The 15,588-nt window shown below is 45.5% G+C and overlaps 1 protein-coding gene across 2 annotated transcripts in view; it reads left to right on the top strand.

The window, feature by feature from the left end:
* QDPR (quinoid dihydropteridine reductase) overlaps positions 1–15,231 on the top strand; it is a 34,827-nt gene extending 19,596 nt beyond the window's left edge. For both annotated transcript variants that reach the window (XM_044680791.1, XM_044680792.1), the window contains 4 exons: positions 651–791; positions 9,395–9,503; positions 11,931–12,014; positions 14,935–15,231. In XM_044680791.1, coding sequence (XP_044536726.1) covers positions 651–791; positions 9,395–9,503; positions 11,931–12,014; positions 14,935–15,040 — 440 coding nt within the window. In that variant the 3' untranslated portion in view covers positions 15,041–15,231. The remainder of the gene's footprint in view (positions 1–650; positions 792–9,394; positions 9,504–11,930; positions 12,015–14,934) is intronic.
* Positions 15,232–15,588: the final 357 nt, after the last annotated feature.

Below are 15,588 nucleotides of genomic sequence, written 5' to 3' on the forward strand. Positions count from 1 at the left end.
TCCCTTCCTTCCTTCCTTCCTTCCTTCCTTCCTTCCTTCCTTCCTTCCTTCCTTCCTTCCTTCCTTCCTTCCTTCCCTTCTTCCCTTCTTCCTCCCTTCTTCCTCCCTTCTTCCTCCCTCCCTCTCTCTTTCCCTCCTTTCCTCCCTCCCTCTGTCTTAGAATCACTGCTGTGTCTGGGTTCCAAGGCAGAAGAGTGGTGAGGGCTGGACAAGGGGGTTTAAGTGACCTGCCTAGGGAATGTCTGAGGCCAGATAGGAACCCAGGACCTCTTTCTGTCAGCCTTCCTCCCTTTCCATGTCTTCTCTCTCCTTTTCCTCTTTTTCTTTGTTCTTTATTCCTCCTAACTCTTCCTTCTAGTTCTGCCTTCTGGAACCAAACACAGCCATTTAATTTCTTTTATGTTGGAAAGCCCTTTATCTGAAGCCAATGAGCACGTCCCCTTCCTGAGGATGAGTATTCCCAGGGCCTCTGGCTACTATATCAGCTTCCCCTGCCATGACCCAGAGCCCCTTCAGCCTCCTGGCATTCCTTCCTACACTGGTATTGGGGAGAAAATTGGGGAAATGATCCTTAAGGTAGAGTATCAGTTGAGGCCTGCTCTCTCTCTTTCCCATTAGTGATTAACCAGGCAGGTTTTCTCTCATTCTAGCTCTCTTTAAAAATTGTGACTTGATGTGGAAACAGAGCATGTGGACCTCGACCATCTCCAGTCACCTTGCGACCAGACACCTCAAAGAAGGGGGCCTCCTGACTTTGGCCGGGGCCAAAGCAGCTTTGGACGGAACTCCAGGTAAGCAGGCTGGGAGACACCTGCAGGAGAGCATCTGGAGGGGACAGACCCTGGCTTAGGAGGCCTCCCTGTGCCATTGAGTCCAGCCTCCGTTTGGGCCTTATTTCCTTTTTTCTTTTACATATCCCTCTGTGAATCTTTCCTAATTCTTCTTGAACCAACCTTCCTTCCTTCCTCCTTCCCTCCTTCTTTCCTTCCCTCCCTTCATCCCTCCCTCTTAGGAATGAGGGTGATGGCATTGTGTGATGTTTGTGTTATTACACTTTGAATAAAGGAATATGTTTAATTTTACTTGATAATCTCTTTTCAGCTTCAAGGAGGTAAAACCCAATTTTCATGTTCTAGAATTTGGTGCACAAATCACCTTCAGGGTACAAGTTGGCTAGAGAGGTTTTTTCTCTGGGGGGTATCTCACCTTTATTTATGCAACTGCTTTTCAGTTTCTTGATGGCATTTATCCTCTGTCTCACTGGCCATCCCAAACCTCAGTGCTTCACCCTGACCTGTGCTACCCTGAAATGTTCCATGACCTCAGATTGCCTTGATCTATGCTTCCCCCTCATCACATGGCCTTGCCATCAATTCTGATTAAACCGTTCCAGACTCTTCCTGCAGGGAAGGATGTTGGTGTGTTTCTGCCTGATCATATCTCTTCTGGGTCCTGGTTTCACAGGCTGAGAAATCCTAATCCTTATTAGCTTATCATTATTCATTAGCTTACTTTTTAGCTTTATTAGCTTATTCCAGGGGGATAACATACATCATATAGTAATTCAGAGATCATAGATATAGAATGAGCAGTGACTTCACAGGCCATCTAGTTCAACTCTTACTTTACAGTGGGCAAAATGAGGCCAAGGCAGTTGGAGTGGCAGTTACATAGGAAGTGGGATTGAACCCAGTTCTGCTCACCTCATCCAGTGAGAGCATTGAACCTCCCCTTCCTTGATCTTGGCTCACTCGGACAGGAGAGATTTGGGTCAGATACTAGTTAATGAAGCATTTTATTCTTCAAAAAATATTTTTTTGTCATTAATAATAAAAAGTGAACATTTTATAGTCCAAAGAAGAATAAGAGAAGATTATGAAACTGAACTTGTTAGAGTTTTTAAAAATGTATAACGTTTTACATAAAAGTAAATTAAATTGTCTTTTTTGACCTCTTTCAAGCTTTATTTTAGTATATTTAAAAATGTTTTGTTAATTTCTCTTTTTTTCCCTTTTCTTCACTTCCCCTCTTCTCTCCATTTTCTTCTGAATAGATATTTTCCTTCTCTTTCTCCCTCTCCTTCCCTCTTGTCTTCCTTTCATCCCTCTTGGAAGCCCTACCTTAAAACAAATCATAAGCACAGATAAGCAAAACAAGTTAAGTTAGTTAAACATTTTTTTAAAAAAAATTATAAATGTGTCCTATATGCTTTTCTCAAGTTGGAAGGGGCAGGTTTACATAGGAACACAGGTACATGGAACTCCCTCCTCCTTAGTATATTAATTTTTTTCAGAAAATTTTATGCTTGGCTTTTATTTCCCTTGTTCTTGTAGGCATACTTAGAAAGGAAGAGATTTTTAAGGTCATTTTAGGAGTTTAATTTAGCTCTCTAAAACTATAAAAATTTTATGACATTGTTGTTCTTGCCAGTCTACCTGTATTAAAAATAGTTGATTAAATATCTTAGAGTAGCTTAGATCTCTTAAGTGCTGGTGGCCAATCTTTAGCTAATTTTAGGAATCATATATATTTAGAAGATGAGTATTTCATTGGTATAGACATTCTCAGATGAGGCAGCCTCCTCTATCATTACAGATTAGTAACATGTACATGTTGTTTTAGAAAGTTGCCTAGAACATTGTGGATAAGTGACTTGCCCAGGATCACAAGCCAGTGTTTTGAACTCAGATATTCTAGCTTTGAGATTACCCCTCTAACTGTGCCACCTCATTTAGCTTTTAAATAATTAAGTGAATCTGCTTTTTATTTAATTTAACATACAGTAGAGGCACTTAGAAAAATGAGTATGGGGATGAATAAGAAGAGAAACTTTGTAGGAATTGAGATAAATACATTTTCTAACCTTCCCCCCCTCTGAAATGGTTTTATTATTGTAGATAAGTCAAAATTCTTTTAGTTGAAACTTTAAAAGAGGAGGCAAAAATTTTATTGATCATTACAAGTCCTACACTTTGCTCTGATCTCATCTGAAATTCTAATGACCTTCAACCTATGCTATTGGGTATTGTGAACAGGCCTCTGCAGGTTCAGATTTCATTCAAGCTTAGTTCTTATTGCCCTGTGCACCTAAAGAGGCACTGTCTAGGGAAACCTGCAAGTAATTTAAATTTGGAGGAATTAGTCTTAACCATCCCTTAAGGCTAGTAGGATTTAGCCAACAATTTTAGAGAAACAATAAAGTTACTTAAGGAAAAAGAAAGGAAAAAACCCACTTCCAACTACTTTTCTGTTTTTTACAAAGGTTCTTTTACTGAGTCCTTTACTAAAACCTTATTCAAATGGTGTGTAATGAAGAGGATATCCCCTTGTCCTCAAGGGCTCCTTTGGTGGGGGACAGTTTTGAGGTAGGCCCTTACCAAGCTGGAAGGGATTTGAGTTCAGGCTCAGTAACAGACAATGTGTCTGAGACCAGCCTACCTGAATTTAGAGATTTAGATGATGCATTTTTCAACCCTAGCAAGATAAAGTCCATCTATTAAGTTTTGAAGAAGTTAAGACTGCTGTGGAAGAAAGTATTTGCACTTATGAAATCACAAATATATCAACTATTCCTAGATCATAGTGTTTTATTTATTTTAAGAATTGGAAAGGATCTTAGAAGCCTTGGGATTGTTAGTTTAGAGCTAGAAGGGATTTTCTAGATAGTTGTCACCTTTTAACTGAGACCTACAGAAGTTAAATAATTTACCTAGTGTCACACCTCCAGTACATTGTCTGAAGTAAGATTTGAACCCTTGTCTTCATGACTCCGAAGTTCAACTTTAGTACTCTCATTTCATATGCGAGGCAACTTATGTTCCAAAGCAGTTAATTGGGTTACCCAGGAAATAATAATGTAAGTGAGGTTAGAACCCAGGTTCCCTGACTCTAAATCTATTTTTTGCTCTTACACTGTACCAGTATTTTACTTTACATTCTACTAATGTTAAAAAAAAGGATTAGTGATGAAGACCTGTGTTTCAATATTTAAAGACCATTTCAGATGCCATGACTGAAAACTGGATTGGAAAAATATGGAGATCACTTGTCACAGGGCAGTGTTCCTTTATCCCCTGCTCCCTCTCCCTTCCATACTGCCTAAATAAATTGGATCCTGCATTCGCATGTTATCCACAGGATGAAACTATTACCTATTACGAGTTACTTGGTTATTTGTTTCCACCCTCTAGAAAGTACTCGGATCACTTGTTGTTTAAAATGAAAATAAAAAGTGAACTTTGGGAAGAATTCCCTTGATGCTTTTTGGGAAGGCTCAGGGCCTTGAATTTAATTCTCTTTCATGTTTGGAGCTGGATGGTTTCAATCACTCTGGAGATTTTAAGTCATCAAGGATTACCGCTGGCCGCTTGCAAACACGTGCGACCGATTAAGTAGAGATTCCAGTGGAATTGTGAAACATGCTGGTTGTTTGTCTAGCACAAATAAATACCTTGCTGAGGACATGGCCCCATCTTGCAATTATACCTCTTTGTTGAAGTAGTGATAGGTTTTCCTTCCTGGGCTATGGTTTTTCATGAACTTTTGTTACCCTACAGTGGGTTGTAATCTAAACAGGCCTTTTCTGGCCTTAGTCTGGGTTAGTACTGTTGGAGTACAGACTTGTATTTTTCTATGTATACAGTTTTTTAGAACAGAAGCCACATATATCTCAGCATTGAATTTACCTGAGAAGAGTCATGTGTCAATAAATGATACGTCTTGATACGTGACTAACCTACTTTCTTTTCCTTTTATAAAGTTTGATTGGATTTTTAAAATTTAATTTGATTTTTAAAAATTTAACAAAAATCTATATTCTTTTTTTCCACGTCTTTCCTCCCATTGTAAAAAAATTCAAAACAAACCAGGCCATTTCCTTTTCCAGCCCTGCATATTTTTTTACATCATTTCTGGGGCATATCTTTATTGGGAATAGTCTGCACCTTGTTGGCATTCACCTTCTGTTTTTCTGTTTTGGTCTTAGGACCCTGGCAGTTCTGATTCCTCTGAGACCTTGGTGTTTATTATTCAAGGCCATGTAGTATCTTTGGGAGACTGGGTGTTAAATAAATGGCTGGGTGACTCAGTGGATGAACCAAGATGGAGAACCAAGCCTAGAGGTGGGAGGGTCCTGGGCTCCAATGCAGTCAAGTCAGACATTTACTACCTGTGTGACCCTGGGCAAGTCCTATCACCTCAATTATGTAACCCTTGCCACTCTTCTTTCTTAGAACCAATACTTTCTAAGACAGAAAGTAAGGATTAAAAAAAAAAAAAGACAAGACCTGTCCATCTATTAGACTACTACCCTTCCTAGGCAGAAGTAGTGATGAGCTGACTCAGTGGGCTGTCAAACCCCCAACTCTGTTAAAATTTGACTGCTGGGGGAAGTTTCTCCAGATCTGACACCTTTGTTGATGCTTGGATAGATTTTTTTCCCCTTCTAGTCATCAATATTTATAATTGCTAAATTTGAATTATCCTTGCTTGTGGACAACTGTACTTGTTTCTCAAACTCTGTACTCCTTTCTATCTTCTTACTGCCCAATTGTTTCTCAGTCTCTTGTCATTTGCCTTCTGTCCCCTCTGCTCTGCTGAAATTGTTTCCTCTAAGGTTTTAGTGATCTTCTGATGGCTTTATGGTGGACTTTCCTCAGTTCTCATCCTTTTTGAACTGAAGCTGTTGGCATTGGTGATCACTGTCTCGTAGATATTTTCTCCTCCCTGGACTTTCATAATGGATGGCCCCCCTCCCCCGCCCCCCAATTCTCCTCCTTTCTTAACCCTTTCTCAGTATCCTTTGCCAGATCAGTTTTCTTCTCACTCCTTAACTATGTGGCCCCCAGGCCTCTGTCCTGGACAGCTTTCTTGGCTCCAAGGCCCTTCCAAGTGCTCCCCACACCTCACCTCACCTCATCTGAGAAGCCTTCCGTCCTCTCTTGGGTAGAAGTGGCCTCTGACTTCTTAGCACCAGCGTGCCTCTTTGAAGCTCCAGCTCCTGTGGCTTCAGGTGGCAGGTCTCCACATCCAGCCCCAGCAGCAATCCCGAGTTCCAGGGCCTCCTCACCAGCTCTATGTTGGACAGCTCCCTGTCCCGCCAGAACTTATCTCCTCCTCTTCCTCATCCACTTGGACTGTTCAAAGCCTGAGCCTCAGCCCTTCTTCCTGCTTCATTTCCCCATACTTCTCCCTCTACATAATGTTCTCAAAGTGCTTAGCACAGAGTCATAGAAACATTAGCTCCTTTTCTCATTATTTCTACTGTATCATGCAAGTCTCAAAGTTTTATGATGAAGAAATTGAGCTCAGCAGAGTTAAGTGACTCACTCTGGCCTCAGGTGGCAGAACTTCCTCTTCTCCCCTGCTGTGACCACCAAAGGGAGTTCAGGCTCTCGTCCCTTCTTGGCTATCTTTCTGAAGGAGGCTGTTCCAGACAGGAAACAGAACTCCCTTTTGTCCCCTCTCTAACACTGCTGTCAGGCTGATATCATTCAAGCACAAGTCTGAGTACGGCTTGTCCTTTATGAAGAACGTGCCAGGGCTCTTTATTTCTTCTTGAGCAAAATGCAGAGTCCTCATCTGACCTCTAAGACCCTCCTGCAATCTGGAACCAAGACTGTTCTAGGTATAGTTTGCATTGCTTCTCTGCACACACTGTGCCTCAGCCAAAGGGGTCTGTCTACATGCTGCCTCATCTGCTACCACTGTGCCTTTGTATTCTCTGTCCCCTAGGTGGGGAATATGCTTTAATCTCCTCTCCATTTCTTAGCATCATTAGCTTTCTTTGAGGTACAACATAGGTGGCGCCTTCTCTTAGAAGCTTTTTCTGTTTTCTTTGGTTGGTAGGGATTTCTCCCTTTTCAAATGATATTTTATTTATATGTTGTATCTTCTACTGGACTGTAAGAATATAAGATGCTTTGGGGCAGGCTGTTTTTCTTTCTGTTTTCCTAAATGTGATCACAGTAGGCTGTGGATATATTTGTTGACTTGAATTATTAGGAATATATATAGCTTATATCACAAGTGTAGGAAATGAATGATCCAGATTTGTATACACATAGTCTCATGGCTGTACCCTCAAGAAGGTTAAGAACAAGGGCAAATTATTGCTCCATAATTATCAGTGACAATTAATGATAATAATATTAGTTTAATATTTGGTCATTATGGCAACAGTGCATTTTAGAGACGTTATCTCATGTGATCCTTCACAACAACCCTGTAAGTTATAGTGTCATTATCATTCTTAGTTTATAGATGAAAATAAGATGAATTAAAATGATATTGGGTCAAACTGCCAGTGAGTTGGATCTGGAACCCAGGTTTCCTGACTCCCTGTCCAGTACTCGTTTGACCTCTCTGTTCTCACTAGCCTGAAATGGGGAATATACTTTCCCCCTTACCACAGCTCAATTATCTTGATTTCAAACCTTTTCCTCTCTTCTTTAGCTAGTCTTGGGAAGAGTGAGTGATTCAGCACGTGAATTATCATCTGAGTTGTCTCTAGCTCCAATGCATTTGAGATTTGTTTCTTGGAAAAGTAAGGAGGGGTTTGTTTTGAAGTACCAGCCTTGGATAGGAGCAACATCTTGTCTGGTTTCCAAATGAGCATCTTTCCTCAGTGATAAGGATGTCTCAACACATGCAAGAATCTGCATCTTTACAGGAGTTTTTTGTTGCTGTTCTCTTAAAAGCAGGATAAGTTCTCAGCACAGGAATTGCTATTGTTACCCTCTTGTCCTTCAAAGTGCTCCTTGTACATCACTTCATCCAAGAATCCTTTCCTCTTTTCCCCAATTAGAAGTGGTTTTTGATTTTCCTGAACACCATTGTTTCTTTTTCTATCTTTAGAATTTTATTCTTGACAGCATCTCATTTTTCCTAGATTTAATTCCCTCGTAGAATTTTAGTCTGTGGGGTCCTTTAAACAAATTTAAGCAAATTAGTTTTATTATTATTTTTTGAATTGGCAAACATTTGTTTTCTTTCTCCCTTTTCCTCCCTCCTGCCTAAGATGGGGGATGTAGGGCTCTAACTTTGCCATCACAACAGCTCCATTATCTTGATTTCAAACCTTTTCCTTTGCTCTTTAAGGCAGTCTTGGGAAGGGCCAGTGACTCACCATTATAATTCATCCACAGCAGCACAATAAACTCTTGTTTCAAATATGTATAGCCAAGTAAAGCAGACCCTCACAGTATAGCCTAGGGGCTCCTACCTAGCCTTTCTCTGAACTCTGAAATCTTCTCTCCAAAAATGTAGACTAGATTCTAGATTCCCCTGGGCTCTCTTCTCTCTCTCAGATTCCAAGAGGGAATGGTCACATCTTCCCCAGGCTCCCATCATTTCTTATTGAGCAATATTTCTCCTTGTTGGCTGTCCCTTCCTGGCATCACTCTTATAATTTAGGGAATTTTCCATATACTCCTTGAGTACCTTATGGTTTTCCGAGTACTTTCCCAAACCACTTTTTAATTTCTTTACAACTACCCAGGATCCTAGATTTAGAGGTAGAGGGAACCTGAAGAGACCTGGTTCAATCCTCTCATTTTACAGAGGAAGGAACTGAGTTCTATGCAGTTAAATGACTTGTCTAAAGCCCCACTAAGAGTGAGTGTCAAGGTAAGATTTGAAGCTGTGTCCTCTGACTTCAGAGCTAATACTCAAGGTGGTGTAGTGGATAGAACCCTGAAGTCAAGAAGACTTGAGTTCACATTTGATCCCAGACCGCCCTGTGCATGTCACTTATATTTACTTCAATTTCCTTATTTGCAAATGAGGATGATGATAGCACCTACATCGTGGAGTTGCTGTGAGTTTCAGATGAAATATTATTTTTAAAGTGCTTAATACATAAGCACTGTATAAATATTAGCTATTATTATTACTCTACTACACATGTTTCTTAAAATTTTATAGATGAAGAATTGAACTCAGCAAAGTTAAGTGTCTTGCCGAAGGTCCGTCGGTGAAAGCTGGCAGGACTGGGATAGGAATGAAACTCTTCTGACTCCTCATCCAGGCTTCTTTCTGCTCCTTTGTTGCCTACCAAGGCACAGAGACTAAGTGACTTGCCCCAGATCACAAGCTCAGTGAGCGATGGCCAGAGCTTCCTTCCAGGCTCTCCACAGCCAGTCTTATCTTTAATGTTGTGAAGGGTGGCTGCTGGGGAGAGCCTGGGGGTCCCTGGGTCGAGTAGCCATGCCGGGACCGCTCCGATTCCTCCTCCTCCCCCATCTCACGCAGGCTTCTCAGCAGGGCTCGGGGTTAGATGTGGGATGGGCAGATGCCGGTTTTTTGTTTAAGAAGGACCCTCGCGTCGTCTGAGTTGGAGTCAGCACGGCTTCAGCCGCCAGCCAAAAGCAAGAGCTCTTCTTTTCCATCCCTCTAGGAATGATCGGCTACGGCATGGCCAAGGGAGCCGTCCATCAGCTGTGCCAGAGCCTGGCTGGGGAAAACAGTGGAATGCCGCCTGGTTCTGCCGCCATCGCCGTGCTTCCGTGAGTCATGTGCCGTCCCCTCTGCCCTTACCTTGGTGAAGGCTCCAGCATGGCTGGGATTCACCACCCATGAAGGACTCATGTTGGCGAGCCATCTTGGGCCCTAATGGGATTCAACTCTATTTAAATCTGTTTGTAGATTAAAAAATAGAGAGAGATTATTTAGCTTTATTTGGATATAAGAATGTCCTTGGCCTTGGGAAGTTCCCTCTCTAACCTTTGGAATCAATCAGTAAACCTTTATCAGGTGCCTGGTGTGTTCTAGGCCTCGTGCCAAGGGCTTGGGATACAGAAGACATGCCTGCCCTCAAGGAACTTACTGTCTAGTGGGGTACACGACATCCAGCCAAACAGGGACAAAGCTGGTTCTGTAGAAGATGACTAGGAGATAATCAGCAGAGACGAGGGCTTGAAGGTTTCTGGTAGAGAGGCTTCTCGGCCTCCGGCCCCCATACCAGGGACGCTCCCTTGTCGTAGAGCCCCTGGGAGGCCGTGCCACTGCCCGCAGGAATACGTCGTTGTGTGCCACTCTGGGCATGTCACTTCACTGCCCCCAGGTCCCAGGCACATTCCAAAGTCTTTAACCGACGATCCTGCCACTCAAGATGTTCTCCATTTTGTCCCAGAAGTTCCTTAGTACAGTGACTGCCAAGAGCAGGCTGATTCGTTAGCCTTTCAGCCTTATCTCATGTTCCTCTCTTCACATACTCTTTGGATCACGCAAACGGTATCACTAGCTAACTTCTGAGTAAGTCCTGGGCTCTCCACCCACTGTGCCTCTCTTGTGCTGCTCCCTGTGCCCAAAATTCTGCCCTTTGCATTATTAGCCCTCCAACACAGCTATTATGGAGGAAGCCCTAAGTTAGAATCTTGCCCCAAACACTTATCAAGTGTGCAATCCATGCAAATCCAACTCCCTCTGGGCCTCAGTTTCCTCATCTGTAAAGGGAAGGCATTAGGTTTGGCCACTGAGGTCCCTTTTCTCCCTAAATCTATGATCCTGTGATATCCTTCATCCTCAAATGCTATGTTTGTGAAATTAGGGAAATGATCTCTCATTCATGGGATCTCGTAGTATTTTGTATCACTAATATGTGTTCTAGTTTGCATTATACTCAATTTGTGCACTTGTGTTTGCCACTCCAATTAGCTTTGGAGCTCCTTGAGGGCCAGAGCTGTGTCTGATTTTACTTGACATTCTTTGCTCACATGAAACCACTACTGTGTTGCACTTCATAGAATCAGTACCAAAAATTATTCACTGAATTAATAAATGAATTCTACAAATGCAGATTATCATTTCCTTTTTCCTAATTGGTAAGGTATGGATCTGTATTTAAAAAAAACAACCAAACAACCTCCTCCCCGCAACCAGTTTGAAATGATGCCTTTACATTTGGGCAGGGCAAGGGGGTAAAGTTTAACGCCTCTTCAGGTATTTAACTCAGCAGTGGCCACTTCATGTCTTTTTTGTTTTGTACCTAGTGCTAGAGAAATTGATTTTGTTGTGCAGACTTCCTAGGCCTGAAATACAGTGAAAAATAGTGTCCTTTCCTTTGTGGTTATCAGAAACACTGGAGAAGATGTCTGGAGTCAAGTTTGACTCTTCCTTCCACGCGATACTCAGTCCCTGCCCTTGCCCTTCCGCCGCTTCACTGCGACGACTCTCTCGAGCCTTTTCCAAGGGTTGGAGAGAAAAGTGAACCTTGCGCACCCCAGCTCCGAGCTGGCCATCGATGGTCACCGGTCTCATCGTGGGTGTGCGGGTGTGGCAGCGGTGCTCTTCTTTAAACCATAGGCGGCGGTTAGATGTGGACGGTCTTGGCCTCTCACAGCCGCTTCCCAGCCTAGGCCAGGACCTCTCCTGGGCAAGGCCTCCTGTCCGGGCAGAGGCGGCCCTCGGTGATGTGCACCGGCATAGGCTGTGTCACTACAGCTTGAAATGACGAAGCCTGCACGCCACCCGTTCTTTTTCTTGTTGGCTGGCACTAGGCATTTAAATGCTTTTTGGCTCAACCCACATTTATCAAACACCTACTGTTTGCAAGGTACTGTGCTAAGCTCTGTCACAAAGATGGAGCATTTCTTGCTCTTAAGAACCTTACATTCTCTTGGGAGAAAATAGCTCATCCATAGATAAACAAGGGCATTTCTGGGGGGGAGAGCAGAAACAGAATAGACCCCTTTAGCTAGATGGTGCCATTGGAGCGATTCTGAGGTTCTTGTATTCCTGGATGGCCTCTTCCTCCTCACCATCCCACCTCGGTTTTGGGGGAAGAGCCTGCACTGTGGCACCAGACCGCGTTGGGATGTCAGGGAGGTTCTGTCGCAGCTCCACTCAGAGCCTCAGAGGGGCCGTAGGAAGGAGCAACTCTTCTCAGAAAGATGGCCTCCAAGTAACAAAAGGCTTCTCTCACCCCCCCACAGGGTGACCCTGGATACGCCGATGAACCGCAAGTCAATGCCCGACGCGGACTTCAGCGCCTGGACCCCGTTAGAATTTCTTGTTGAGTAAGTGTCTCCGGGATTCTGACTTGGGTAGGTTGTAGGCCCGGGGGCTCACCGCCCTGCGGACGGGGTCTGAGAGCGGCTGAGCTCTGGAACAGAGAACGCGGGAGGTCGGAGCTCGAGGGAAGGGCAGGCCCAGGCCCAGAGGCGTCCGGAGTCACTGAGGGCCCGAGTGCTGCAGCTAGGAAGCGGCAGAAATAAAATGCAGACCTGAGTCTCTGACCCAAAATCCAGTGTTTTTGGGACCACCCAGGCTGGCTGTCCTTCTCTGCTGTTTTTGTGTATTTTGTGTGGCACGATGACCATTTGGCTAGTCTTAGGGAGGGCCTGAGCCCTCGCACCCTTCCAGCCTTGGAGCCTCTCCTGAGGCTGTCGTGGCCTCTGGCCTTCACTCTGCACACGAGGAAGGAAGGGCCCCGGGAGGGCCGGGGCCTGGCCCAGAGCCAGCCAGCCGCACATCTGGGGATAAATAGATAGGGTGTGTGTGTGTGTGTGTGTGTGTGTGTGCGCGCGCGCGCGCGTGCAGAAGCTGGTACATGTGCATGTACTTGTATATGTGTGTATATCTTGTGGATGGAGGCACACATGTCTTGTCTTTGTCTCTCTGTCTACTGTCTCTCCTGTCCTTTTCTGTCATCTCTCATCTACGACCCGTCGTCTGTCTCTCACCTCTCTTCTGTCTGTCTGTCTTTATCACCTCTCTTTCTAAAGAGTATGACTGCGTGCAGGTGTGTGTGCAGGTGTGAGTGTGCGTGCGTGCACGTGTGTGCTCTACATCCAGCCTGACGGGGTTCTCAGTGGGGCTTACGTCTGGCGAGCCCTCGGGTTCGGCGCTCCTCCATCCTTGTGGCAGGGAGGGGACACTCGCTTTGCCGCCAACTGAGTTGTGTTTGTGAAGCACATCCGGGCCAGCTTCAGCAGCGCTCCGGCCGGCGACAGAAGGGGCGGGTTCTCCGCCATGGCTCTTCCCACTCTTCCTCGGCCTCACGAAGGCTCCCAGACAGATGAGCTTCTGGGCTGCGTGCCACAGGCCTCGGCCTTGCTTAAGTTCCCTGCCTTGGCCATGTGGGAGGCGTAGGACAAACGTCAGCTGAAATGACATGGGCCTTGTTTTCGAGAGATACCTTTTCTGGGCTCTAAATAGTATCGTTTTTTCATGTAGCATTTTGTGAGGGGACTCTACCACCTTGTCCTATAAATGGCTGAAAGAATTGGGGAGGATTATCTTGGTGAAGAGAGAACTTGGAGGGAAGGAGACCCTGTGAACAGCATAGAGATCCAGTTTACAGAAGAGGGATTAGATGTATTCCGCCGAGCCCCAGGAGATAACACATTTGTTCATTTGTTTATTGGGTGGGATCCCTCCCAGCCAGCCACAGGGAGGCAGGTTTTGGCCTAGAAGGAAAAACATCTGAACTGAGCTGTCTGAAAATGTTAGGGAGTGAGCGGCCCGTTATTGGAGTCATTTGCAGAGAGGCTGGATGGCCGCCTCTGTGGGTGGGGGCAGGCTTTAGAAGGGGCTCGTCCTCCCGCCTTTTAGGTCCCTTCCGGCCCTCATTCAGGGAGGCTCTAAAAGAAGGCTTTATTCCTGCCTCCTCATTGATGCCATCACCCTCATTTCTCCTCTATGGAACCGTCCCACGGAATAAAGACAGTCATTTAAACCGAGCTGGGACCAGACACGGTGCGGCTGTGTATATCGATTTATGGGCCGAAGCGAAGTGGAGGAAGCCTCGGGGACATCTCCTCAGTGTAATCAGAGCCTGGGCCGGAGCTGGAGGGGACGGACCTGAGACCCTGTCAGAGATGAGGCAGCCAAGGCCCAGGCCGTGCCGCGTGCTCAGGGCCACATGGGGTGGGGAGATGGGCAGGGAGCAAGTACTTACCAAAGGCCTCCTCAGATCCCGGCAGCAGCCCTGGAAGGTGGATGCTGTTATTATCCTTATTTTACAGTTGAGAAAACAGAGGCAGGTGGAGATGATGGGCCTCGGCCAAGGTACCCCAGCGAGGAGGCCTGAAGCGAGGTTGGCACGTAGGCCTTCCTGGTCTAGGGCTCGCGCTTTATCTACCAGCTCCCCCCAGAGTGAGCAAGGGAGTAAGGAAGAGAGGCAGGCCTGGTGCCCGGGCCACCCTCTGATTCATGCAGCCTGGAAGCTGCTTTCAGTAGAGCGGTGCCCACGAGGGAGCCCTGGGCATCTCTGGGGTTTTTAGCGATGCTTAGAGGCGTTCCTGAGGAGAACGTCCGCTTTACTCCTGTGCTCCGGGGGTGGCAGCCCGAGGGACCCTCCTCTCAGAGCCTTCCCTGCCCATCCCCGTAAAGGCCTCTACGGCTGGCCTCTCTGCCTCCTTCTGATGATGCAGGGCCCCCAGCCGGGCTGGGAGGACCTCATCCTGGAGCTCGGGCTCTCTGTCTATTGGGGTGCCCTGGAAACCGGTACAAAGTATTATTAATTACCTGGGAGCAGCTTATCTGCTTTGAAAGTACATAGAGAGGATTAGCTGGGGAGCTCAGACTCCTGGACTGAGAGCCAGGCTGAGAGGCGGAAGGTCCTGGGTCCAAATCTGGCCTTGGATACTTTCCAGCTTGGTGACCCTGGGAAAGTCACTTGACCCCATTGCCCAGCCCTTACTGCTCTTCTGCCTTGGAGCCGATGATATTTAGGGCATTGCTTCCTAGCTGGTGTCTTAGGGCTTGAGGGATCATGTTATGTAGTGGTTAGAGGCATGGCCTGGACTTCAGAACACTTTGGTTTGAGTCCTGAACCTGCGCACACTGAAAGGGCAAATCACTCGGGGGAGTCAAATGATTTGCCCCAATAAAGTCAACACCCCAACTTCCCTCTGGGCTTCGTATTGCTTAGAGCCATCATCGACATGCATCTTATGTATTTTGTAATTTTTTTTAAACCTTTCTTTGCGACAGAACCTTTCACAACTGGATCACAGGAAAAAACAGGCCAAGCTCAGGAAGCCTCATCCAGGTGGTCACTACGGGAGGAAAGACTGAGCTAACACCAGCTTACTTTTAGTGTCGTCTCCGACCAGGCGCACCAGGGAAGAAAGAACTAACACGGCATCCTCCCCTCTGCGTAGCTTTCTGACAGCCCCATGTTGTCCAGCAAGTCCGTGATCGGTGTTTCATTCACTTAATGTGTTCCCATCTCCTTTCCAAAAGTATCAGATGTTCATTAAAATAAATAAAGAAGGACTAAAGGGTGAAGACCCCTCTGCGTGATGGTGACCCAGAAGCTGTGCTCAGAGATGTCCCCCAGGGACCTTGTTCTGCACCTCCTTCTGCCCCGGGCACGGCGTGGGGTTTGTGGGTAGCTCCCTCATCTCCCCTCGAGTCATCTCTCTTCTCCACTTCTTGAGTGACGTGTGTGCGTTGGTGTGTTCCAGTCTTTTTTTTTTTTGGCCAAGACATTGTTTGATCCAGTATTTGTGAAATGGCATTAATCATTTCTGCCCTGACTTAAATTGCCTTAAATGTCCATTAGCAGTGTAGGTGAGGGATGGCTCTTGCCCATTTGTTGTTATAAATGTTTCATGTGACTCCTGGGATCCCCTCTGAATGAGG

Source organism: Gracilinanus agilis, chromosome 6 (assembly GCF_016433145.1).
Source record: "Gracilinanus agilis isolate LMUSP501 chromosome 6, AgileGrace, whole genome shotgun sequence".
In the NCBI taxonomy this organism is placed as follows: domain Eukaryota; kingdom Metazoa; phylum Chordata; class Mammalia; order Didelphimorphia; family Didelphidae; genus Gracilinanus; species Gracilinanus agilis.